The following is a 26,704-nucleotide window of genomic DNA, read 5'->3' on the forward strand; positions in this document are numbered from 1 at the left end:
CACTGAATAATAAATACATAGAGCAACCCAGACTTGAGTCAGTGGCTTTATTTGCTTTGTTTTGGTCCTGGTTAAAGTTAATCCAAAATCAATTTCTTGTTAAGAACTAAGATTTTATTCTATTTTAGGCATCTTCAGACTTTTTCTTGTAAAGGGTCAAATAGTAAATATTCAGCCCCAATTGATGTGTAAATAAACAAATGAGTGTGTTATATCCCAATAAAATTTTACTTACAGGTACCAAAATTTGAATTTCTTATAATTTTTGTATGTCATGAAATATCTTTGTTTGATTCCCCCCCACGCCAATCATTTAGAAACGTGAAAGCCATTCTGAGCTCCCAGGTGGTAGGTACCATTTGGCTCATGGTTTGCCAACTGCTCTTCTGGTTCCTTCTGTCCGTTATGCTCGGTGTTTCCTTTTGGGGGAAGAGTCCTCTACACTTTGTATAGGAAAGGGAGCCAGACCCGTGTGTGTGTGTGTGTGTGTGTGTGTGTGTAGCTCATTTCCTTCAAGTCCGCTCCTGGAGATGAAGCAGGGTCTTTAAACTTTGGGGCTTTGGTTGTATAGGACTTTGCCAGGAGCCACATACATCTGATGGCAGGCTGGCCGGCCTCAGGAACTCTGAAAGAATTCTGGATTCCTCCTCCACACAGAGAACTCTGAGCAGTCTTGAAGTCGGGAAGAATCCAGAGTGCAGACAAAGAGCACCTTGAAAGCAAAACTGTGTGTCCACCCAAGGCTGCCAGTGTTATAACAAGTGCTGGTGGAGTCCTCAGATGTTCCTGGCAAACACATAGTCAGCCCTTCCTACCTGGGGCTCTCCAGCCTCGGGTTCAAACAAGCCCACATCTGGAAATATTTTGGAAAAAAAAATTGCATCTGTACTGAACATGTGCAGACTTCTTTTTCTTGTCATTAGTCCTTAAACAATACAGTGCAGCAGCTATTTACACGGCATTTGCCTCGTATTGGGTATTATTAGTAATCTAGAGATAATTTAAAGCAATTGGGGGGACACGTGTTCGTGGTGTGCAGATGCTGCCTATGCCATTTTATCTAAGGGACTTCAGCAACCATGGATTTTGGTGTCCTCGAGGAGTCCTGGAACCAACCCCCCAGCTGAGACCTAGGAATGACTGTATATATTTTACAGGAGGACTTCTCAGGTGCTGCTTCTCATTCTTATTCTTAGGTAGTCTGCAAAAGACATGCTTCTACAGAATGCAAACACATGGCTGTGTTTAGTATAATATTTAGGGAAATTAGAAAAGTTGCGGAAACATCCAGGTTTCCTAAATTGTTCTACATAAACTGTGGCCATGAGCTAAAGACAAGTACGTGTTGTATTGAGTTAGATCCGTTCAATAGGAATCGTTCTTGTCGGGATTCTCCACCCCTCTCCAATTCTTAGTCAACATAAAGCTTTAAAATATTTGTCCCATTTTGTAATTAGTCTGGATTTAGCAGTGGCTCTTCCTGATTTGGGAGGAAGCAGGCTTGACTGTTGCCAGGCAACGGCTCATGCTTGACTGTTGCCAGGCAACGGCTCATCCTAGTGTTAGCTGCCAGCAAGCTGTTGGCAGTGACTGTAAATTCTTTTGTCTTGTTAACAAAAAATGAGTGTTAAAGATACAGCAGTATATGAAGTCTGTTCTGTTGTTCAAATATCTATAACCTAAGTGATAAATGCCTACACTAATGTAAGCGCCATGGGCTGCTGAAATTTATAATGTACATAGGGGACCTGCTCGCTCCTGTACTTGAGTTACATGTCCTTAGCTGACAGCGCCAAAGCTCATGGGGAGGGACCGTGATGTAATAAAGGTGTGTTTTCTCCAGATCTACTCAAAGAATTCGAGGTTTTGGTTAAATTATGGGTTGTGACGTGTAGTGAACCTCCAGCATAAACATCTCAAGTGGGAGCCACGGGTGACCTCAGTTCCCATGTCCTGGCGTCTCTGAGTGAGTAAATGCAGTGACATCCAGGCAAGGCTTTGTCCCTCCTCCCTCCTCAGCTCAGCCAGGCTCAGCTCAAATTTTCTAGGACAAAACTTCATAGAACAAATTCTTATTTCATAAACAAATATGATGTGACTCATCCTTTGAACACGTAGAATTAAGAAAAGAAAAAAAAAAAAAGCCCACCATTTATTTGGCTGGTGGGTTGTTTTTTCCTTTCTTTTCTTTTAAGAAACTGCAGTGTCCCAGGCTTGTCCCTGGATCACTCAGCATTCTCTCTCTGGGTGACCTGTTTCTAAAGGACACTGTCTGTCAGGGGTCATGGAGAACATCAGGCACTTTGGTGTCACTCTATTGACCCCTGGCTCCATGCAGAAGGTCCATGCAACACGGATGCTGAAACCACGTCTCGCAGGAGGTCTGAAAGGAGGAACTGGTTGGAAGCCTGTTTTCCTAAAGCTTGTCCCCCTCCCTCCCCCGCTTGGCCAGGCTCAGCCCAAATTTTCTAGCATGAAACTTCATACAACATAGCCTGTGTTTCCTCTGGTTCCTAAGCCCATACTCTGTGTCTTTTGGGGCCCAGTTTTCAGAAGGTATCCAGAGTGGTCCAACTGCTGATTCCGAATCTCAGGAAGGCATCTTTCTCCGCTGCAGCTGCAGCCATGGTCCTTTCCCCCTTAAAGCTGGACATTTTGGATTGCCTTTGCCAAGCCTCCTTTCCCAGCTCAGCAGACAGATGTGTCAACACAGATGTGTCAGAGGCAGCAAACCCTGAGCTGTCCCTTTTCAGGGGTGTTTTTTTTTTTTTTTTTTAATACTATGAGCCAGAGAACTACTTGAGCGTCGTGTAAGCACGCTGGAGCATGTTAACAGCTGCCTCTCTTAAAGTTGAACCAGCTCAGAACTAAAAAGGGATCTGCTTTCAGGTTCTGCTCAAGTTTGCATGTGACAGCATCAAAGCTATTTTTAGTGGAGTGATCACCGGCAAGAAGCTGAAAACGGCTGCATTCAACTCTTAGACAGTGGAAAGAAAAGATCGTTCGTGCACGGCTGCAGCTCTTGAGTCCATTGATATGGGAGACAAAGGGGTGTGTAAATCTGTTCTTCAAAGTTATGCAAGCATTGTGTCCCCTGTTCAGAGCCCCAGCACCTTTGCAGAGACTAATGTTAATTTAGCGCTTGGCTGCTCAGGCTTCAAGTTAAACTAGATGCACTGATAGGAGCGAATTGCGGGACTGTCCTTCTCCGTGTCCATTCTGAAAGGAAGGCAGTGTGTGGACGCTCAGAAACATCCACCAGACTTTACAAGTGTTGCTTGTATCATCTCCTCAGTTTTCCTTTTATTTTCCATAGATGGCAAAAGTCAAGTGACAGTAAGAAATAGGAGCTGGGCTTTATAGGTATCATGGGTCACTTACTGGCTCTGTGACCCTTGCAAGTGACTTCACCGTTCTGAATTAAGTGTTCTTAGCTTCAGAATGAGGCATCCGATACCAGTTGTGTATGCTGCACAGGGCTAATTTTTTTTTCCAGCAAACATCTGTTGACTACCCACTCCATGCTGGCCACTGAGGACTTTAGGCTGATAGGACAGTTGTCCTTGGAAGAGTCACAATCTAGCTGTTGCTGCTTCATCTTTTTCTTCTTTTTTGGTACTGGGGATTGAACCCAAGAGTGCTTACCCACTGAACCACATCCCCAGCCCTATTCTATTTAGAGACAGGGTCTTGTTACATTGCTTAGGTCCTTACTAAATTGCTGAGGCTGGCCTTGAACTTGTGATCCTCCTGCCTCAGCCCCCTGAGCAGCCAGGATTATAGGCATGCAACACCACGCCCGGCATTTAATCTAGCTTCTAAAATGAATAAATTACAATCATGTGATGCACATGTAGACAGGCTCTGCTCTGGGCATGGAGGAGGGAGGGGGGAAAAGAAATAAGTGAGCAGTATTTTTAAGAGAACACAAGAGTTTGCAAAGAGGTGAGGGGAGGGCGTGGAATTCCAAGGAGAGACAGTGAGTGAGCAAAGATAAAAGTGAATGGCATTCCATGACCATGAACAACTCACTGCCATCAGAGCAGGAAAACTGGAAAGGAAGGGTGGCAAGTCATATAGCTGGAGCAAGTTAAGCCAGTCGTTTTGAGCTCAGGAACTTGCACGTGCCACAGGCTGCAGGGTGCCAGGGGTGGTTTTGAGCACAAGATTGATGGGATTATGCAAAGATTGAAATTATTGCCTATGAAGATTCATGCATCTGCATAAATGAAGTGGTAGCAGTTTAATGCAAACAAAGGATGCATTGAACACAGAGTTGCTTTTCCAGAAAAGCTAAGGCTGGGACAGCAGCCCTGACGCTGGGTGGCATGTGGTTCCTTTGAACCTGGCCCTTAGAGAGGGCGGAGGTGGACAGAGAAGTGCAGGTGGAGGGTACAGAGTAGCTTACTCTAACACCTTTCCTGACCTAAGCACGTGCTGGGCTCTGCAAGTGGGTTTGGAGGACGAGTGACACCCTTTAGGAACTCTCTGGCCAAGTGGCCCTGATGAGGAAGGTGCCCCCTACCCCTCACTTCCTGCAGTGAAGTGCACGGTGGGCAGCTGGAGATGATCCTATTGACCTAGCACCAGGAAGCAATCTGTCTAGTTCCTCCTGTGGTTTCAAGAAGCTAAGATTTTCCCAAGTGTAGCTAAAGCTTCAATTATATGGCCATCCTTATATGCCATGGGAATTTGAAGAAGAGGGGGGAAAGGGTACAGTTGGACGGAGGAGTGGCTTGTAACTTTCTGTGGCACAGTAGAGTGTAATTGACAACAATTGTATTTTTCAAAATAGCCTTGGGATTTTGAATTTTCCCAACACAAATAAATGATAAATGTGTGGCCTGATAGATGTGTCAGTTACCTTGATGTGATCATTACCCATCCTGTACATGTATCAGAATATCATGTGTACAATTATTATGTGTCATTAAAAATAAAAACAAGATGGTGTGTCCAGCCCTTCTCATATCTTAGTGACAGAGAGGACCCAAGGATTTATAAAACCTGCCATTGAGTTCAAGGCAAATGGTATTTTTCCTCAACAGGTGCTTTCCTCTTAGAGGGATGGATTTTAGATAAATTTTTTACTGTTGTTCCTTGTATCCAAGCTCTCCAACCTCACTGACTGTCTCAAATCCCTGGTGGGTTCCACCTGTCCATCAAAACCGCCCCGGGCATCCTCAGTCTCCGGGTCTCTCTGATCTAGCATCAGCCATACCACCGTTTCCCCTTGGTCTTAACATGGTCAGAGAAGAAGGGTTCGGTGCTGTCCCAACACCATCTTCACCACCTCTCCGTGTGGACACTCCAGACCCAAACGGTAGCATTTACCTACCACTTAATTCTTTATTAAATTGTGGTTGAATGCACATGAAATAAAATGTATCATCTTAACCGTCTTTAAGTGTGCAGTTATATTAAATGTATTCATGCTGCCACCACTACCTTCCACTTCCAGAACATTTTCATCTTTCACAACTGAAACTGTACCATTAAGCAGCCACCCCTGGGCCCCGCCACCCGAGTTTGACTACCCCGGCACCTCAGATAAGGGGGTCAGAGAATCTCTGTATTTTTGTGACTGGCTCATTGTGTTACAGGCTGGGGCCTTCTTGGAAACTGAGTCACTGCAGAGGACCCCCTTTAAACCCTAATTCTTGTGATCACATCAGAATGATTTCAGACATGTCACTCAGTAACAGATATGAGTTGGGGATAGGAAAGGGGGACACTCTCAAGGGAGAGAGTAGGTCCTCTCAGAGAGGAAAGAGAAGGCATGTCCCTCCTGCCTTCCTGTTTTATTGGGGGTCCCAGGGAGTCTTCCAGAGGCTCATCCAGGTTCACCTCTTGACTTTTGATGGACAGCAGAATACCATCAGACTTAAGTCCCCACTGCCATGACAACCCTAGGTCGCTTTGGCCCATACTCACCAGTTCTAATTGGAACCCATTACCGATTTTATGGTTGGGGGCAGTTACCCTTATCTTGCTGAGTTCTGGGATCTGTCTGTGTAAGGGTCACAAAAGTACCCCCCTGCATGGCGACCTGTGTTCTTCTTACCAGCGTCATGGGGTGGCGGGGAGTTGCATTCCTTCTGCAGGTTACAGGTAGTTTGCTGAGGAATGGGTCTTATCCTGTGGACTTAAGCCGTGCAGGACTGCAGGTAAATTGCTTTTTATGACTAGTAATAATGACTAATAATAATAAAGACATGGGGGTCAGTAAGGTGGGCCCAGTTCATAGAATTGTTCCCTTAACCTTATGCTCTGCTGTCCACATCTGTCTGTCCCCAAATGACCTCAGGGCAGGTGTCACAGTGTCACAATCTCCTTTTTAAGGCTCAGGAATGTCCCCTTATATGTATTACTGCATTTTATTTATTCATTCGTCCATCAGTGAGCACTGCGTCTCCTCCACCTCTTGCCTCTCCTGAATAAGCCACTGTGAACATGTGTGCAAATATCTCACATCCCTGCTTCTAGTTGGTTCATTTTGGGTGTATCTTCAGGAGGGTTCCTGAACGACCTGGTGGCACTAATTATGTTAAAGTTTAAGCCTTATTTAAATTCTCACGTGTGGATCTTGCTTTTTGTTCTTTCTTTCACAAATGCTGAGCCTCCTACCAGGTGAATACAAGGGTAGTTCGCCCATACCTGTGCAGTTGGGGAGCTGTTTCTCCTCTTTCAAGCCCCTTGGAGAAGTTGAGCGTATCCCAGTCACTGGGCAGACATCTGGGGAAATCCCAGGCTGCTCCAGAGATGAAGCTAGAACCAAACTGTCCCTAGACTTGTAGCTCTAGGAACAGCTGCTCTGCTTTCCTCAACTCCACCATTTTAATTGTGATTAGTAGGTTCATTTGCATCTAAAAGGAGCAGTTTTCTTATCAGCACCATTGAGTTGGGAACCAGTGTACTCCATTTATATAGAGTGGCCCATTTAAACCGGGGCCCATTAAGCAGTAAAAGTAAATGTGGATGTTTTACAAATGCAAATACATCATGCAAATAATGTACTTTATGCTGAATGATGCCTTGGTTTTCATATGTAAAATTAGAAACTGTGTAGCACAAAGATAATGATAAACACCTTTGCATCTGTTCATAAGATGTATCCTGAGCTGCATGCATCTAAAACTGTAGCCATGGTTTTAAGCAGAGTTTCTTTGGTATACCCTGACACACATTCCATATTATCAAAAATATACATGTACTTATCCAGTTATTTATATATTCCTTAGTAATCAAGAAATCACACAAGAGTAGTCCAAATTACCTAACCTATTACTTGCCATCAATGATGAGATTTATAATTTTGTTTCCACTTTTAAAGATTTTTGAGTTTCTATTTGAGATGATAATTGTGAGCCAAGGTGTGCTACCATGTAGGCCTGTTCCTTTGTAAGAGATTTAATTATGTCTACAAGATTTTTTTTTTTTTAATCCTTAGCATTTGAAATAATTCTGTTTGGGCGACGTGAGTAGCATTCCTACTATTTTTCAAAATCACTTAGTAGAATTATGACAACCATTTTCTGTGTGCAGTGAACTTGACCCAGTTCTGGGAGGAGAGCCACCCTAAGCCTCTGCTCTTGTGGCCTTTCTGCTCTTAAAGTAACACACACACACACACACCCCTACCTGTAGAAAGTGGATAAAAGGTATAAGGCCATCAGAGTTGAACACTACCTATTATGACTAATTCCCAAATGAGCTGTTCAGCCATAATTGCCAGAAGAATGGAGAGGAAGGGGAATTTGGAGGGCTGGAAGAATTTCTCTGGGATCAGGGATTTGAGTTGAGTCTGGGATATGAAGAAGCAAAGAAGACCCAGGGAGCTGGGGATGTGGCTTAGTCGTAGAGCACTTGCCTAGCAGGCTGAGGCCCTGATGCCCACACGCAGAGGCATAGAGCACGAGAATAGGGCTTTGGGGGCATGAAAGAGAACCGGCTCAGTTGGGCACTAGAAACATAGAAACAGTGTCCCCAAGCCCCACCTTAGGTTCCACCTCTTGGAGAAGTCTGCTAACCCAGAGGAGAGCCTTGAGCAGGCTGGACTCAGGGAGAGCTGCAGGGGCATTAGGCTGGCCCACCCAGTCAGGGAGACCTTGGAGGTAGGGGATCCATTGAAATGTTAATAGAACAGCTCCACCTGAGTTGACCTGGGGCCTGGGTGGAGGAATGCAAATGGAGGGAAAGTGGTGGAGCCTGGGAAGGTGCTGGAATGGGTGAGGAACTGGAGGGGTCCCCTGGGACAGTGTTAGCAACTCCAGAGTTTTGACCTTGAGCATTGTAGATGGGATCTCCAAAGGGGGAATCCACTTTTTATTCCTTTTTCATCCCTCACAGGGATGCTAAATTCAAGTGTAAACTTTTATTCCCTCAATAAATATTTGATAGATGCCAGCCAAGTTCCGAGCACAGCCTTAGGTTCTGGGAATTCAGGAAAAAAGAGACAGCGGTGTGTTGGTGTTTCTGGGAGTTAAGTGTCCTGTGTGGGTCACAGTGACAGATGGTTTTGGGTTGAAATGTGCCCCCTTCCCAAATTTATGTGTTGATTTCCTCACCTCCAGCACCTCAGACTATGACCCTATTTGGAAATTAAGTTGTTGCCGATGTAATTAGTTTGGATGAGGCCATACTAAAGGGTGGACCCCTCCAATATGACTGGAATCCTTATAATAAAAAGAAAGTTTGGACACAGACATCCCTGGGGGTAGGGCCTGTGTGTGAACACAAAGGCAAAGATCATGGAACGAAAGATTCTCAGCAAGTTCCCAGGGGCCAGGGAAGAGGCGTGGAACAGGTTTTTCCTCAGAGCCTGAGAAGGAGCCAGCCCTGCCAACACCTTGATCTTGGGCTTCTGGTCCCTAGAACTGTGAAACTCTTAAGTTTATGTTGCTTGTGTCACCCAGCCTGTGGCAGTCCTAGGAAACAAATACCAATGTCATCAAATCCAGGGCACTGTGGCTTGTGCTAGAGGGGACTGACCAGCTGGGAAGGCAGAGGTGGGAAGCTGTTGCCTGGTTTGGACAGACATGAGGCGGGTATGCAGGTGAAAGCCGAGTCAGGACCCAGCTCCAGGTACATTCCTGGGCCAGGAGACCAGATGAGCTAGAGATGGGGAATTGGAAAAACCCAGATTTGCCAGGAGTCCATGAACTTGCTTAGGAAAAGAGAGGAGATAGCGAAGGCTAGGGATGCCCATAGTGATCCCAGGGCCATGTGGGGCAGATGCTAGCAAAGCATATGAGATGCCAGGCTGGAAGGGTGTTTCCAGGCTGCAGTCAGTGGAGAAAGCCTCTTATGTGAGAGTCGGGGTTGGTGGAGGCACGGAGAGGGCTTACTGCTGAGGGGAGGTCAGTTTCCCTTGTCGTGGCCCATTTGTGTTCCTATAACAATACCGGAAGCTGGGTGATCTACAAAAAATAGAAATTTATTCCTTGTACATCTGGAGGCCGGGAAGTCCAAGATCAAGGTGCTGGCAGGGGTGTAGTTTGGTGAGGGCCTGGTGCCTGCTTCCAACATGGTGCCTCGAATGTCACATCCCTACATGGCCAAGGGCAAAGAGGGGCCACAGTCCCTCTGGCAAGCCTTTATAGGGGCCTCTGATCCTGTTCACAAGGCAAATGTAGCTTCTAAAAGGCCTCAACTTCTTTATACTGTCATATTGGCAATATCTGGAATTTGGAGGGGGCAGATTCAGAACTGTAGTGTCCCTGAATGGCTGGGAGGTTGACCTCTGAGAGTAAGAGAATCGCAGCCAGTCCAGGAGGTCGTGACCTGAAGGAGCAGAGGCCACACTGTTAGCTGTTGGACTTTATCAATTCAGGGCAGAGTTATGGAGCCAAAAGAAAGACCTGGACACCTGTTGGTGTTCAGTGATGGTTAAGATAAGAAGGTATTTATCCTGGGAAATGGGAGGAGAGTGGAGAGAGCCAAGTTTTCAGAGAAAAGGGGCAGTGGTAGTGTACAAGGAATTGTCCAGCCCCAAATATCAATAATGCTGAGAAACCCCGTGTGGTCAGTGGCGAGGAGTGAAACCCAAACTTCAAGACCTGTGTCAGATGCTCACAGCCATGTCAGCCCTGGGGTGGCACATCACAGCCTGCGTGGTACAGGGCACACAGGGATATCTGCTGGCAGGAAGTCAGGATGGGCATCCCTCCGATTTTAATATTCGGCCCAAGTCACAAAGCAATTCCATTTCTTCCTGTGTTCAGTGTTTTGCCCTCAAATAATCTCTCCAGTCTGTTGGTTGTGGTTTTTGTAGATCCAGAGAGGGCTGTGTGGTCACTTGGTGATGTCAGCCTGGGATGGCAGGCTGGGCCTGGGAGGTCTCACCTGGTCTCTGCCTCCTAGTTGCTCACCAGTCGGGATTTGCACAAGACTCAGGTGGACTTATCTTTATTTCAGCTTTCTTTAGAGGAGGTGGACACTGTGACACTGTTCCCTGCCAGCTCTTTGATTTTTGAGGGACTGCTTATTGTGTTTTTGGACTGAGGAAATTCACACTTAGAAGATCTCAAAGCATCTCACACACATGGCCTCTTACAGGAAAGAGGAAGATGGGAAGTTCTGCTGCCACAGCTGTCTCAGGAATGCAGAAGAGGGCCACTTGGGGAGAGTCGAGTGCGAATGAGGAAGCGCTGGCACCCTGCAAACTGCTGCAGTGTCGCTGTGTACCTTGAGCGCGTCACTTAACTTCTCTGAACTGCAGTTTTCTTGTCATCAAGACAATCACAGAGATTTTTGCCATTTACAGAGCACCTTTTTTTTTTTTTTTTTAAAAAAAAACACCCAACCTCATTCTCTCACGCCAGCTAGATACTATCATTTGCCCCCGGTTTACAGGCTTGGGAAGTTAAAAGACCTCAGCTGCATTTTGCACAGATTCCCTGAATCCAGTCCCTTTGTGCTGTCTCCACTGTACCTCTGGTTGGACCAGAGATCCTTTTGAATGCCCAGATGTTCCAGATGTTCATGTTTTATTATTGGGAAGAGTGTTCAGGAGAATCCCAGGTGATCTCCAGAGCCCCTAGTGCTGCTTCTCCAATCGTGGTTGATGTTTTGTGACCCTTGAAACCTTGCGTGCATGTGTCTGTTCAGGCTGCCCTGATCTTCTAGTATTTTCTTGATTAATCCACGGAGGTTAAAGCAATGAATGCCAAGGTGTTCTCTCTTTCAGTCTCTCATTCCCTGCTTCAGTCTGCCCCCTTCTTAGGACTGCCTGGACCGTTTATTCCTGGGTAAGCAGAGTGCTGGTGCATGTCGTGCTTCTCAGGGGATTGTCCCCACTCTCAGTTTCCAGTGCTAGAGAAGTGGTAGAAATCAGTATTCCGTTGCTTGAAGGACCGTGGGAAAGCGAGAGCTTCCATGAGGACTAAATCGGGAAGAGCTAGTCTTTATGGCATCCTCTTCCTCTCCCCCAGTTGGTTTGGGGTATCTACTTTTAAGTATGGGGACTGTTCTGGGGGCATCCAGGGGAGGTTCAGACGGGAAGTGCATGGATTGGGTCATCCTTCCTGCCCCGTATCTTCAGGCCTCTGTTCACGTTTTCCATAGTTCCTGTGTCGGTCCTCTCTTTCTTCCTTCTCCCTCTTCCCTCCCTTCCCTCTCTTTTTCCTACATTTTTATTTATATAAAACACACATGACATAAAATTTACCATCTTAACCATTTTTAAGCGTGCTGTTCAGTGGCGCCAAGGGCATTTGCTTTGCTGGGCCCCCTCATCTCCAGAACTCGTTTCATCTTACAAATCTGCAACTCTGCACCTATTAAAGAACCTGTCCTTCTTCCCCCTTGGGCCAGCCCCGGCAGCCACCTTTGTACTTGGTGAATCCGACTTCTCATCCACGTGAAGTCCGTCAGTGTGTGTCCTCTGTTCTGCCTTCTTTCAGGTAGCCGCCCCCCCCCCACTCCCCCCACCCCATCCTGGTTCTAGCCTCCTGTCCTTTAGGTGTAGCAGTTTATGTTTGGCAGCTGTGTTGTTAGGAAAAAGGACTTTTCTCAGTTTGCTTCTCATTAGGCCCACAGACAGTCCAGGCTGGCAGATAGAGGTGGGGTCTTCCAGAACTGCCAGGGGGCTGCGTTCACAGTGATTAAAGCCCACGAGTGTAGGACAGACACCTGACAGATCACGCAGCCCTACAGCCCGTGGCCTCACAGTGTCCCCTTGGGAGCTCCTTGTGCAGCTGAGAGTGCGAGGCCTGGGGATGACTGTTCAGGACGGTATCGCTCCTCTCTTGGGATTTGCTGGCCCGGCCCTAGTCTCCGTGATCAGCTGGACCAGTGTTCTCAAATGCCAGTTCACAGACCGGCTTTCCAGCAGGCAAGGCCCTCCTAACCTGTTGGTCTGCTTCCTTCCTCGTCCCTGGGTTGGTTTGGCCATTGAAGGTCGTGGGATTCTGTGAGCACATTATTGAAATGAGACATTTGTGGGGCCGCCTTCCATTGTTTCTGCTAATAGGAGCCCATGAGTCTTTCACGAATGGTTCCTCCGATTGCTTTCTCTAGCCTGGGACTTTGCCTTGGAGAGATTGCTCACAAAATGCCGTCCACAGCCTTCTTCCATGGGGAGGCGTGCCTGAGAGCTTGGTGCTAGAAGAGAAAAGCAGAAAGATGAGAAATGAAATTGGGGCATTGACAGTTGTCTCTGCGGTCCCTTGGGCCAGCTCCAGGAGCCCTGGTCTGGTCATGGGCTGGTCACTGACCAGTCACCTGTTGCCCTGAGACCCTTTACCTCTCAGGACTTCTGCTCATCTGTAGAAGGGGAAGGTGATTCTGCCCTGCCCACCCCACAGAAGGAGAGGGGCTTGTGGAGAAGTGTGGCTCATTGTGCTCAGTAAATGACGATTTTTTTATCTCAGTGTTAGGCAATGTGAGGACTTTGCAAGGTGACTGAGACGCACCCAGAGGGGACCTTAGTGGCTATTTCACATGGCAGTGACCGTTCACAAGTGTCACCTGCTTGCACACCACGGGGTGCGAGGAGCTCCCCATCCTCTCAGTGTGCGCTAACCTCCCCTCCTCTTGGCTTGCCACTGGAAAGGGTGGTATAGACCCTCCCCAAACACTTTGACCACTAGTTTCTTCCCTAGAAGATGTGTTAATATACATTTTAAAGTGATTTTGTGTGTGTGCGTGTGTCCTTTCTTTTTTTCCATACCAGGGATTGAACCCAGAGTCACCCAGCCACTTAGCCACATCCCCAGCCCCCTTTTTAATATTTCATTCTGAGACTAACTGGGTCTTGCTGAGTTGTCGAGGGCCTTGCAGCGGTACCAAGGCTGGCCTTGAACTTGTAATTCTCCTGCCTCAGCCTCCCCAGTGTGTGGAATTACTGGTGTGCACCTCTGTGCCCAATCATATGTATTTTTAATGAACTCTGAGCTCAGAAGGTAATACGCCAAGAAAGAGAAGGAAAAAATATATATCTATCTTAAGTTTGCTGCTGTGCCTGCCAGCCTTTCCAGGGGCATTTCTTGTCTCTTTAAATGGAACCAGAGGAGGTTGGAGGTAGATGAGTATGATAGTAAGTTCCTAGAGATCATCAAATAGGATTTTTAATTTTTTCTTCCCAATGTCTTTTGTAACATAGAGCACAGTTCTCAATAGGGACTTCATAAATCCTCAAATCTTCTAACAGTTAGAAGATATCATTTTGAGGGACCATACAAAAGAAGAATACGGAATATGAAGAGCTCAAAAGCTTTGCAGTCAGTCCGGCAGGAACTGGCTAACCCTGGGCTGGAAGGAGGCCCCTCAGGAATTCACCGTTTACCAGGGGGCTTGGGCCAGAGACTCCACATCTTTCCACTCCTGGAGTACAAATTAGAGGGACAACAGAGCAGAATGGCTATAGAATTGTGATCAGTGACTTAAGTATGTTAAAAGGGCGTTGTAGAAAATCTGTAGGTAGATTTCTATCACACAGAGTATTTTCCTTATCTAAACCACTGGATTTATCCAACCTCAGTTCCCCACATTTGCTCCATCCCTGGTGTCTGCTCGGGTTTTCAGCCAAATCAAGGTCAGGATAAAGAGGAGATTTGGATGGCGGTAAGCTGGATATCCAGGCTCCTGCAGTAATACTCAATTATTGAATTCTCTAGAAGCACCAACTCTTCTATAATGAAGTCCTCAGTTTTTAAATATCTTTATAAATCAGGCAGTTCAGTATTGGCCACAGCCAGCTTGCTGTTTTCTGCTTTGTTGTAAAAATAAGATGGTAAAGCCCTGGGAGCTTGCTAGGGTTGTTAAAAGATCATCTTAAGCATTTTGACGCACGTTATTCTTCATGTGACTTTGAGCCTTAAAGGCTCCCAAATGGAATAAGACAGGAATGAGACAGAAGAGAATTTAGCTTGCTGCCATCATTCTGAACCGTTGGAACCCCCAACCAGGGCTGCAGGTTTCCTGTGACATTCCTGGTCACTTGGAGGCTACACCTGCCAGGCTGAGAATTGGGTGTGTAGGAAAAACCATGGCTAAGACGCATTGTTCTCATTTACTTTGAGTACAGTAGAAATAAAGGAAAATAAAACAAAAAGGTTCATTAGCATTAAGGTTCACAGTCCAGGTACTCTGAAAAGATTGCAGGTTCAATGCTAGACCACTGCAATCAAGCAAATGTGGCACTGAAGTAAGTCCCATGAATTTTTTGATTTCCTGGTGCGTATAAAAGTTATATTTACACCATGCTGCAGTATATTAAGTGTGCAATAGCATTATATCTAAGAAAACAATGTATAAAGTTTAATTTAAAAAATATCTTATCGCTAAGAAATGCAAATGATCATCTGAGCTGTTGGAAAAATGGTGCTGATACACTGGCTTGACCCAGGTTTGCTAGAAATCTTTAATTGTAAAACAACAACAACAACAAACACAAATCCCTGCAATATCTTTAAAGCACAATAAACAAGATATTCCTGTTTGTGCTTTCTAGCACATTTACCACAGTCTTGATGTTTAACAATATTTTTAGTCTGTAACTTCCTACTTTACTGCAATTATCTATTGTGTTCCTATACAACAAGACTCTCTGTATCTCATGTAATGAAATTCTGATAGGCAGAATATCATTGCATTTCTCTTCCTTGTTAAGGGTACGGCCATCCTGTATATCCAGAGACCCCAGTTGACTAGCGAAGCATTCATTGTATAGCCCTTCAGACTTGTGTGTGTGTGTGTGTGTGTCTGCATGTCCGCCAGACTTACAAATGTATTCCTCAGGCCAGTTTTTTAGTTTTTTTAAACGCTGAATGTGATTGATAATACATTAACCAATATCATTTGCCATGTACTATTTCAGTGAAAGTAATTTATATTGCCTCTCAGATGCAGTAACATTTTGAACTAAGTGCTTTCTAACATTAATCTAAACCAGTCCTTTTTAGAATAACCTACTTTCCACTCTAAGGATATTTTGCTAAGACTGGCTTGGTTGTAAAGTTTTCCACTGGATGCTCTAAAACAGTGAAAATGTTCGTCTATAAATGCAGTAAGTGTCTTTGTGAAATATTGATCTTTCTTATTTTCTTGCCTCTCTGGTGACCAGACTGTGGGTGGTAACATGTCTGCAAAGTGTTTTATAGGGGATGGAGTGCAACCTTTTAAGCCAAGAAATGGAAAACAGGAGGCAAACAAGAGTCTTAGAGGAAGGAGGGCATTGATCAAGGCTGGATCTGCACAGAGAGGATTTGGTGGTAGAAATGCCAAGAAGGGCAACTTTGCATTTACTATAGGCAGGTGGTACCAGGAAGTGCCAGAAGAAAACCCACTTGGTTTCAGAAGACATGGGCAGGTGTTCTTTGCCACATAAATTCATGACATTAGGAACAAGTTAGCAAACATTTTGAAGTTCAGAGCTGGGCTGCCTAGCGCTGTGTGTGTGCTGTTTGTTCACCTGCAGGCGATTTCAGTGCCCAGGTGTGATGGGGCCAAGATGGAAAGCAGAATACTCACATGACAATTAAACAAACCTAATGATTTTTAAAGGTACGTTTTCAGAGGATGTCAGTACGGCATCCCTGAGGCCATGGTCCGAGGCCACGTGAGGGTGCCTAGGTGGGAGTGCAGGGGTCTTACCTGTGTTTGTCTTCTCTTTCAGCCCATCAGGTCCACCCATCTGGCCAGGCAGTACCTTCTTCAAGAGAAACGGAGCCCTTCTGCAAGGTAAGTGTCTAGGAAACCTCGCTGCCCCTGCAATCCCCTCAGTGCCAACCAGAGAGGGGCTGCCCTCTGGAGAAGCGTGACTGAGTGGTTGGGTCTGTGTGCCCACTTCTCTTTATTTCTTCCTACTCAAGTAGGAGTCATGAGTCAAAACCAGGCTTTCCGGGACTGCTGCTCTGGCCTGTTGTCATTGCTCGTGTTCCAGAGCGTCTGGGTTGCTTTGGTGGAATGGGGATGGCATGACAATTGGGATATGAAAATGGTATGCACACGGGGCTGAGGAGAGCGAGCCCTTTTGTATGTTTCCAGCCCCTGGGCTGACAAGGAGTGGTTCCGGTGTTCTGACCCTTGGCCTTGTTGGAGGTGCACTCATTCCTTGCTGTCCTCTGATGTCCATGTGGGCCTGGAAGGCTGTTGTTTGTGCTGAGGCTCAGAGTAGAGCCCCGCCCCAACCTGTCCCCACAGCGTCATTTGCTAGGGACACACTTTCCGATATTTGCCCATTCTCTGCTGCCCTGTACTAGCTCTTGCCCAGTGTTCTTAAGGATTTCAAAGTGCCTTTCATCTCTGTGCTGCCTAGGCTGGCCTCCAGTTCCTGACCTTAAGTGATCTTCCTGCCTCAGCCTCCTAAGTAGTTGGTAGTACATACATGTGCCATGGTGTCTGACTACACTTACTTTTTTAAAAAAAAATTTGTTTTAGTTGTAGATGAACAATACCTTTATTTTAATGATGTATTTATATATGGTGCTGAGGATTAAATCCAGTGCCTTACACGTGCCAGGCGAGCTCTCTACCACTGAGCCACAACCCCAGCCCTACATTTACTTTTGAAATGGGTAAGATTAAAGATGAACAAATGGTTAAAAATAGCAAAAAAAGTGGATTACAAATACTTTGAGATATTACTTTGTTTTGGATATCTGCTCTGCAGAAGAACCAGCCTCCAAGCGTCTTCTAGTTTTCTGTCTCCCTTAGCCTCTGTTGACTGGCAAAAGTCATGGGGGCACAGCTGCCAAAGGCAGATGCACTGGATTGTACCAAGCACTTCAGAACCATGCTGGCTCCCGGTGAGGGTGTTACTGCCTTTTGATTGGTCTAGAGCTGGTTAGTCTCCGTCCTTTAGAAGTACAGGCCGAGGCCAACCATGTGTGTGAAGGGGTAGGATATCAATGTGGTTAAGAGAAGAGGCATTTATCTTCAGGTTTCTGGAGTAGCTCAAACAGTTGTCAGAGATAGCATCACATTTGGTCATTCATGGGCTGTGCCATCGCATTCTGTCTTTCTCAAGGTCTGTAAAATCAAGAACTTAAGGATTTCTTTGCACTTGGCTTGGTACAGGTGCAATTTTGGCAGGTAAGTTTGGTTAACCCTAATTTTAGTAGTTGTCATAGATATCCTAAATATCTAAGAAAATAAAAGGAATTGCCTCCACTCTCAAAAATTAGTACTTAGTTTTTTAAAAAACTATTCTGTTCTTTCTTCAGATTGTATAATTAGAAGCTGATTTTTTTTTTTTTTTTTAAATGCTGGGGATTGAACCCAGGGACTTGTGCATGCAAGGCAAGCACTCTACCAACTGAGCCATATCCCCAGCCCCTGATGATAGCCATTCTTTGGGTTTTTCTCAAGTGGATTTAAAAGTTATACATCTTCTTTTTTTCTCTAGAACCATAGGCAATATATGAATATCATTAATGGTTGGATTTTTTCAGAAAAAATGCTTTTATTTTCTTATGGGATTTCAGATCCACATAGGTAAGATTTACTGTGTGCATGTCAGTTGTTCTTTGTTTCTGTGGGGCAAAAACACTAGAGAAGTACCAAAAAAGTCTCTGATGCTGAGTGATTGCTGTGGGAGTTTCTGTCTTGTGGATGTAGATGTCATGATTTCAAAAATTCCTTGATTGCTCTATATGCTGGGTATTAAGCTAGTATACACGGCAAATGCTTCTTGGATCTACATCCAATCAGATACAACCTTTATATGGCTTTTTGTACATTGGAAAACCAAGAGAATCTTGGTGAGAGTTTGGTCATGTAGGTGGAGATGTGTTAACATGAGTTTTTTCTGTTTGTGTCATTCTGTTTAAAGTGTTTTTTTTAGAGCCGGGCCGGTGGGGGTGGTGGGGGCGATGCTACTGGGGTTGGACCCTGGAGCTCCACCACTGAGCTATACCTCTGATCCTTTTAAAATTTTATTTTCAGAGTTGCCCAGGCTGGCCTCAAATTTGCAATCCTCCTACCCCAGCCTCCTGAGTAGCAGCTGGGATTACAGATGTGGGCCTCTGTTCCTGGCTCTGTCTCACATTCTTGAGATACTTTTATTGTATTATTTTGAATGTTTCTCATCCTAATTAATATTTTCATGTGCCTTTCGTGAGTGGTACAGGGCAGCCAGAAGTAATGGCCAGCAGCAGAATTTTTACAAATAAATGTATGGGTGTATAAAGAAGAGGCCCAGACACAACAATGGAAGGTTTAGGTTAGAATCACGTAGAAGAAAGGATATCTGATTTATGCCCACTTTAATTTTTCTTATTTATGTTTATTTATTTATTGTTCCTAGGGCTTGAGCTCAGGAGCACTTAACCACTGAGCCACATCTCCAGTCCTTTTTAAAAATTTTTTTATTTTGAAACAGAGTCTCACTAAGTTGCTGTGACTGGTCTCAAATTTGCAATCCTTCTGTCTATAAGCCTCCTGAGCCTCAGGGATTATAGATCTGTGCCCCCATACCCAGCTGTCTATGCCCACTTTCTTATTGTTATGCTCACAAATCTCCCTTTACCCACACAGAAGTAGTGGGATGGGTTTTTTATTTGTTTGTTTGTTTTTGTTGTTGTCGGTTTGTTTGTTTTGTTAAGATACTAGACTAGTAGGGTCCAGGCACAGAGATTAGCGTTGAGGCCCAACAGGACCAGAACATCCATCCCCAAAAGAACGGTGGGAATGAATCTCCTCTGTGCAGTCGTCCCAGGGGTTGAGAGGGTACAGATGCAGGCTATGAACACAAGCAGATGTGCCACGTCGTGTAGGAGAGGGAGCCTGGTTTTTGCCAGGAGGATGGGATCAGAGGGACTGTCACTTCTTGGGGAGAATTGACACTTGAGCAAGACCTTGAAAATCAGAGATGTGCTTTTGTAGAAGTAGCAGAAATGGCATTGCCAGAGAGGGAAAATCATAGGGCAAGTGGCATCACTATGGTGGGGACTTGGAGGAGGTGCAGAACTTGAGTGCTCCATAGACACCTTGGCTGATATTGTCACAGGCTCCTTGACTTATGATGGGGCCCAGCCAGATGAGTTCTTGGTGAGCCAAAGATGTCATAGGTCGAGAATGGATCTAACACGCATACTGCAGAGAGTTGGTGGTGCCCCTCATGATCCTGGGGATGACTGGGAACTTCAGTTCATTGTCACCATCCAGCATCAGAGGAGAGAACCGGACCTGGTATTGCTAGTTCAGGACAAGATCAAAATTCAAAGGACAGTTCTACTGAATGCATCTGGCTTTTGCACACCGTATGGTTGAAAGACCATCTGTGATGTGGTGCCCCAAGGGGAAGAAATGGAAGTGAAAACCTAAAATGACGTTGAAACCAGAATGTAATCATAGTTGCAATGGGGAACCAGCTCGTGTGGTCTAGTGGTTGTTTGGTTTATGAGCTGTCAAGTGGAAACCTAGTACATTTATTTTTTCCAGCACAAAACCAATTGCAAGAATTAACTGGAAGTACTCCAGGTCCTCCTTGGGTGCCGGGTCTTGTGTTTTGGTTCAGAATCCCTGGCAAAAGGGGCTGCTGAATCACTTCTCAGGGTTGAGGATAACGGGGTAAGGTGTGGTTTGGATTACACCAGGCAGGGGTACTTAACATAATTGGTCATTCCAACAATTCACAGTATTTATTTTAAATACCTTTTAGCTTGTGAAAGACAATTTTAGTATTCTAGCAATTTCGGCAGGCTAGAGAGCACTTCAGTTGTTATAGAGCAGAAACCAAGCAGAGCCTCAGAAGGGGACAAACCCATTGTCTAAATGGGACCCTGGGCAGGTCCAGACAGAAGTGTGGCTTAATCAGAACTTTGCAGAAGTGGCCAGCTGATAGGTGCCCCTCACCCTCCCATCTACACATATCTGTGTCTCTGTGTTATGATCTCTGTGTTCGAAATACTATTCTTAAAAAAAATTAATTAGTTTAACAATTTTCATTTTCTTAATGAAAAGAGTAGAGTTATATATATAATTTTTTTTTTTTTTTTTTTTTTTTTTTGCTTTTCCAAACTCCCTGTCTCCCTCTCCACATTCCATTCACCTATCAAACTTAAAATTAGGTTGCTGTATTTAAACAACCCCCTTGTATGAACTGTTTTAATGAGTGCATGAATCATAATTGAAAACATTCCTCGTCCCTGGTCTGACCCTTCATGTTGTCCCCGATGGTTTCATCCCAGAATGACCTGTGGAGTTTCTGCCCTTGGTAGCTCCAAGCCTTCTATGGAAAGTGGCTACAAACAGCTGCTGATCTTATCTGCCACTTCTCTCTGGGGCCCTGTGGGCTTCAGAGCTCCCCAGAGCTGTGGTTACAGAGAGGTTTCTGCCTTTCTAATTCTACCCTAGCTGACCATTTGGGCTCACTAATCCTCTCTTCCTTGGAGCACAGGCATGAGCCCACCCACACGTTCCCTCTGCAAGTTTGTCTTTATTCTGCATTTCTGAGTGCAGGCACTGTGGTAGGCTGGAGGTTCCCAAGGAGCCCAGGGCCCACTCTGGTCAGACCATGCATCCCAGCCTTTCTTGTACAAGGCAGTTGGACTCCCTTTCTAGAAGCCCAGGTGACATCACAGTGACAGTACCCTGGGCTTGTTTGTTCATTTGGTGCTAGAGATGGAACCCATGGGTTCTACCATTCCAAGTCCTTTTTATTTTTATTTTTGAGGCAGGATCTTGCTAAAAGGCTGAGGTTGGCCTTGAACTTGTATCCTCCTGCCTCAACCTCCTGAGTTGCTGGGATTACAGGTATGTGCCCTGGCTCCAGAGCTCTGGTTTTAGCAGCTTTCCCAGCCAGTAACTTGACACCCTGCTCCCTCTGGCCTTCCCTCCACCTTCTTTTTCTCTATCACCCCAACACTGGGCCACTAATTATTATCATATCTGTTTCCCTGGGATGCAGTGGTAGTATTAAAATAAATTCTATCACATGCATAACAGATTTTTATTTCCATTCACTGCTGACAATCTACGGGATAAACTAATGAAATGGAAAGAAACCGTTAAAGGCAATTTCAGTGCATAGAGCAGGATTGTGCCTACTGCAAGTTCAAAAGCAAATAGGGAAACCGGAAACTGGCTCTTCTGCTCTTAAGTGCCTGTTGTTCCTGCGTGTGGACAAGGGCCCCTGTCATTGGTCAAATGTGCACGAGGTCTGTTGGGATTATGAGATGACTTGCTTTGGGGAATGCCAGTTTCCCGCCTTCCCTGTTGGATGATGAGTCAGGGGCACCTGGTTTCTGGTCTCAACCCTGCCACTTCTTGAACTCCATGACATTAGCCAAGGCACCCAGTATCCCTAGGGCTTTGTTTTTCTTTACCTGTAAGTTAAAGAGTGTACCTAGGGATGGTCGAGGGTCCTTATTAAGTACTAGCTCTGATTATTTTCACAACTTCCAAAAAGTAACCTAAGATGGATTTTGAAGCCTTGTTCTGACTCAATGGAAATATCCCTTTCAGCCAGCTGTGTCCCCTGGGGGTCCAAGGAAAGGACACAGCGGGGTAGCAGGCTGGCTGAAGAGCCCTGTGCTGATATAAGATCATTTTCAAAGGTTTCGTGGATCTTAAGTAGGAAATAAATAATAGATTCAGCCAATCTGGAAATAAATCCTATGTTGGCTTCTTGGGCAATAGCATTTTGCTACTGCTACCATAAAATACCTTAGGTTTTATTATTTATAAAGAAAAGAGGTTTATTTAGCTCACAATTTTGGAGGTTGATATCCTGGATCGGCAGCCTCATTGATTGGGCCTCTGATGAGAGCCTCCTGACTCTCCATGACAGGAGTGGGTGTGGAGGAGATCACAAAAGGCAGAGAGAGGCGAGGGGCCAGTCTTGCTCCTCTTAAACGTTTTTTCATGGGCACTCATTCTTCAAGACCAGTGCTAATCCCTTCCCAGGGCAGCACCCTGACTGACCTCACAACCTTCCTGTAGGCTCCACCTGTCAAAGGTTCCGCCACCTCTTAACACCACCACATTGGGGGCCTAGCTTCCAACACATGAACCTTTGTGGGACAGAACATAGCTAAACCATCGCAGCCCCTCTGCCGGGGTAGCAATGCCCATCTCCTGTGGCGCTCACAAGGACTCCGGAGTCAAATCAGGAAACCTTATAGAATAGCTTGTCGTAAATTTCAAGCCAGGGTCACTGCTATAACAATTCTCTGTGAATGTGACTCTTCCGAAAACAGGGCTAAATCCTCCAAATGATTTCCCGGTGTTTTCACTTGCCCTGCTATTTACACGGATAGTCTCAGGATAGGGCAAAAGACAGGAGATGGCCAGGTCCTGTTGGATTCCCACCCACATCTGAAGGGCAGCTTGTTTGTGTCTTAGCTCAGACTCCTGATTCCTTACTTACAGGACTGCTTCTTTGAGAGGTTGCTTAGCTCACAAATAAAGCTGTGCCCCTTTCTGCTGAGCACGCATAGGTACTATACATGTGCAAAGCCGGGGGAAGCACCCCCCAGCCCAGGCTTGGGCACTTCCCTTTTTGGGCCCCAGTTCTTTGAACTTGGGCTGCAGTTTTTACTGTAAAATGGGGCTGCAAGATGTGATTCCCAGAATCGTTGTGAAGATTAAAGGAGAACCATGAATGTGAATATCAGGGCCTGGGCCTGGCACCTCCCGGGCACCTGGTGAACGCTTGATAATACTGAGTACATAGCAGGTGTGTTCAAGGGGGAACGTTCCAAAACTCTTCAAGGCGCCTTCTCCCAAACCTCTGTCCTCTGCACGGTTCCTGCTCTCGCCCTCATTTGGCTTTTCTCTCTGATCGAAGCTGGTTGTCGCTGCAGGATCCCCATGTCTGGCCTTAGCACCTGGCCTCTAGTCTGGGTCACTCTTTGCTTCTCTCCACCAAGGCCCCAGACCTTGTGTTTTGTTGGGGTTCGCCCCGCCTCCGCCACTCAGCTCTTTTCCATTTGGTTGGAGCTGCCGCCCTGGGCTCTTTGGCTTCTTTCATTTGCTCCACAAGCTGACTCTTTTGTCCATTGTGCAAACAAGGGCATCCACCACCTAATGCACAGACCTCCTGTTCCTTGCCCCCAGGCACACCCATTTCAAAAGAAAAAATTAGTAATAACAGAAAAGGAATGGGTTGGGGGAGGGGTCAGCCCTCTATATTTCACCCCAAGTCCTAATTGCCTTCTGTCCTCCTTTGGCCCAGGAAGGCCCTCTGGGTTTAAGGAGAGGCCCTTTTTTTCCTTGGTGTTATATGTTCTATTGTTGTGCACCAAGTAAACATTTTTATATAACTACAGTCATAAATTCAGATGGGGCTTCTGCTCACAACCACGGGTGGGATTAAAGGGGTGCCGCTAGGCTCTGCTGATCACTTGCTCTTACATTATTTAGAGGGTATAAGGAAATGGAGTTTAATTCTGCTCTTTCAGATTTGCCCCATTTCCAGTCACCCCGACTTCCCCAGTGACTACAGCGTGGCGTGGAATCTTGGAAACCACTAGTCACGTGTTCTGACCTTAATTTCAGTTATTGTCTCGGCTCCGTCTCTGGTAGCCACTTCAGTGGAAATCCAGTGTGACACCCTGAGAGGTTGGCAGGCCAAGGAGCAGAAATGGCAGTCAGGGGCTGCCAGCCTGAGGACAGGAAATCGAGAGCATTTCCTGAGCACGTCCTCTGGCCAGGCAGCTGCCAGGTGCATCTGGGTGAATCTGATGTTTCCAGGTGGCTGCCCCAGGAGGAGGCGGAAACTGAGGCTGGGGTTTGGAAGAGATGGGGCAGGGCTGGCAAGTTGCTCATCCAGAAGTGACCATTGACTTTTCAGGCATAGATGCGATGTTCAGGGAAGTGTAGAATGGAAAGAGGGGAAAGGTCCAGAGAACGGAGCTAAATCAAAGACCGGGATTATAGTAGAAAGAGGAAAGGTGGACAGCAATGACAGTGAGGAAGAAGTGGCTTAGGAAGTGGGGACCTCACTAAGCAAAAGCACAGAGTTACAGGAAGAAGAAAGAGGGGTAGGGCCCTCACGGAAGATACCCCTGCAGGTGTTGGCCCAGTGGTGATTCATGGCTTTGTACGAGCATGCCAACCAACATCAGGGTGATTTTAATTATTTTTTCCCCCTTAACATCACCACCCCCCAGATAATATCTACTATTTATATCATCAAATTAATAATCTTTTGTTATAGAAAAGAGATAATAATATAAAGATGAAAATAAAAAATTACTACTAATCTAGCCAACAGGACATAATACCTATTAGGTGTTTTTATAATCGAGGTGAAATTTTCATTTAACAAAATTAACCATTTTACAGTGTGTGACTTAGTCACATGTAGCACAGTCACAGTGTTGAAAAACCATCATTTGTAACTAGTTCCAAGTGGCTCACACCCCAGAAGAGATTTACTACCCATCATGGACTCACTCTTCCTCCTTCTCTCCCACCCCTTGGCAATGACTAACCTGCTTCATTTCCTTGGATTTACCTCTTCTGTGCATTTCATAGAAAAGAAATCGTACAATTGACCACTCGGGTCAGGCTGGACATATCCTTCGCATTCGCCTGATGCATTAGGTATTATTACTCCCATTTTGGAGATTGGGAAAAACAAGGCCTGATGTGATTTAACTGCTGATCACAGAGCCATGGTAAAACAAACAGATAATAACAGCAACAAAACCCAGGACTCAGATCAGTCTGGAGTTCAGAGTAACGTAAATATTTCTAAACGGTTTTCCATCTCAGAGGTTTTGATGTTTGTCAATGTTTTGCAGACTGGAGCAGAGGGAGAATTCTGTCATCACGCATAAAAGCAGTTTACAATGGAGGGTCAGAAAGATGGAAATGAATACATATGTTGTTATCTTTCATTTAAGTAATTAAGGTATTTCGTTTTCTCTCCTTGTTCCTACACATGACTGTTTTGTACAGTTCACTTCATAATTGGAGAGACAACGGGAAATCCTAAAATTAGTCATTGAAAGATTAATAGAATGAAAACAATCCAAGTCTTAATGAATATTTTATTTTTGTCCATGTGAAATTTTTATTAGTAGATACAGACGTAGACAATTTTATGCCAATAGGAAAGTTTCCTTTTAGTTTTAATTCTTTGAGCATTTAAAAATGTTTTTCTAGTGTATTAAATTGCAACAGATTATAAATATAAAGATTAAATAAGGATCATATTGCCCTGCAAAGCATGCATTTCTCAAAGTGGTTGGTCTTAAAGGACAATTGAAAAAGGAAGTTCTGTGTAACTGTGCTTGGATGGAAGTCAAGAAATATTTCTGTAAAATTGCCAAGAGACGTAAACAATGAAGAAGAATTTTTTAGAATATGTTCTCAGCAAGTTGTTCACATTGCAGTTTCAGAAGTAGACTCAAAAGCATCCACCTATAAACTGCAAGGGGTCAAGTGTGTGTTCTTGTTTGGTTCCCTTGCCAACCAGGAGGTGTGGCTGAGCATTCTGGCTGAACCTGCTGTGAGGTCCAGGATGGCCTGGGACATGTGCGTGCATGCACATCCATGGGGGAGTGTGGCCCAGGCGTTCAGGCTTTTATCATTGCCCAGTGTGAGCCTCCAGAGTAAAACTTGGCCTCCATCCTGCTGTGTTCCCCTCCACCCAGCAGTGTTGGCCTTTGTAAGTGAGGGATCATGGACAGACCATAGCTGACATTCATGTTCCCACCAGGCACACTGAGTCCAATCCCTGCCTTGCTGCCTAATTGCTTTCTGACTTGGAGAAAGTTTTATAAACTGGGCCGGAACTGTGGCTCATTGACAACTAAAAAAATATTTAAAAAGAAAGTCTTATAAATCTCTTTGAGCTACTGTAAAATGCAAAAAGTACCAGTCCTGAAAGACTACTTATTTCAAGGACTGTAATTATCATGAGGATTGATGATGATCTGCAGAGCATCCCAGCATTTAGTAGGTGCTGCCAGTGCCCTTGACCTGGCTGCAGAAGAGGCAGCGAGACTTGGAGAGAAGAGTGTGGACCTTGGAGCTGGCCAAGACCCACCTCTGCCATCCACCAGCTGAGTGACCTCTAGCACCTGATCTGATTGGTTTGAGCCTGCCCTTTCTGGTTCAATAAATGGTAGTGTTCATTTCACGGGAGTTTTTGAGAATGAAAAGATAACATGTACAGTGCTTGATAATTACTGGATTCCAATAAATGGAGTGAATTATTTGATAGCATTTGTGTAGCATCCTGTAATTTCCTAAGGTGCTCAGTAACTACCATCCCCAAATGACCACAGAAGAAACAGCAGTAACATTA

At 45.3% G+C, this 26,704-nt stretch overlaps 1 protein-coding gene across 6 annotated transcripts in view; it reads left to right on the forward strand.

Moving 5' to 3' along the window:
* The window catches only part of Foxn3 (forkhead box N3), a 392,487-nt gene that overhangs the window by 263,410 nt on the left and 102,373 nt on the right, over positions 1–26,704 (forward strand). For all 6 annotated transcript variants that reach the window (XM_027931570.2, XM_071607611.1, XM_071607612.1 and 3 more), the window contains one exon: positions 16,118–16,182. In XM_027931570.2, the coding sequence (XP_027787371.1) occupies positions 16,118–16,182 (65 nt within the window). The remainder of the gene's footprint in view (positions 1–16,117; positions 16,183–26,704) is intronic.

This window comes from Marmota flaviventris, chromosome 2 (genome assembly GCF_047511675.1).
Source record: "Marmota flaviventris isolate mMarFla1 chromosome 2, mMarFla1.hap1, whole genome shotgun sequence".
Lineage (NCBI taxonomy): Eukaryota > Metazoa > Chordata > Mammalia > Rodentia > Sciuridae > Marmota > Marmota flaviventris.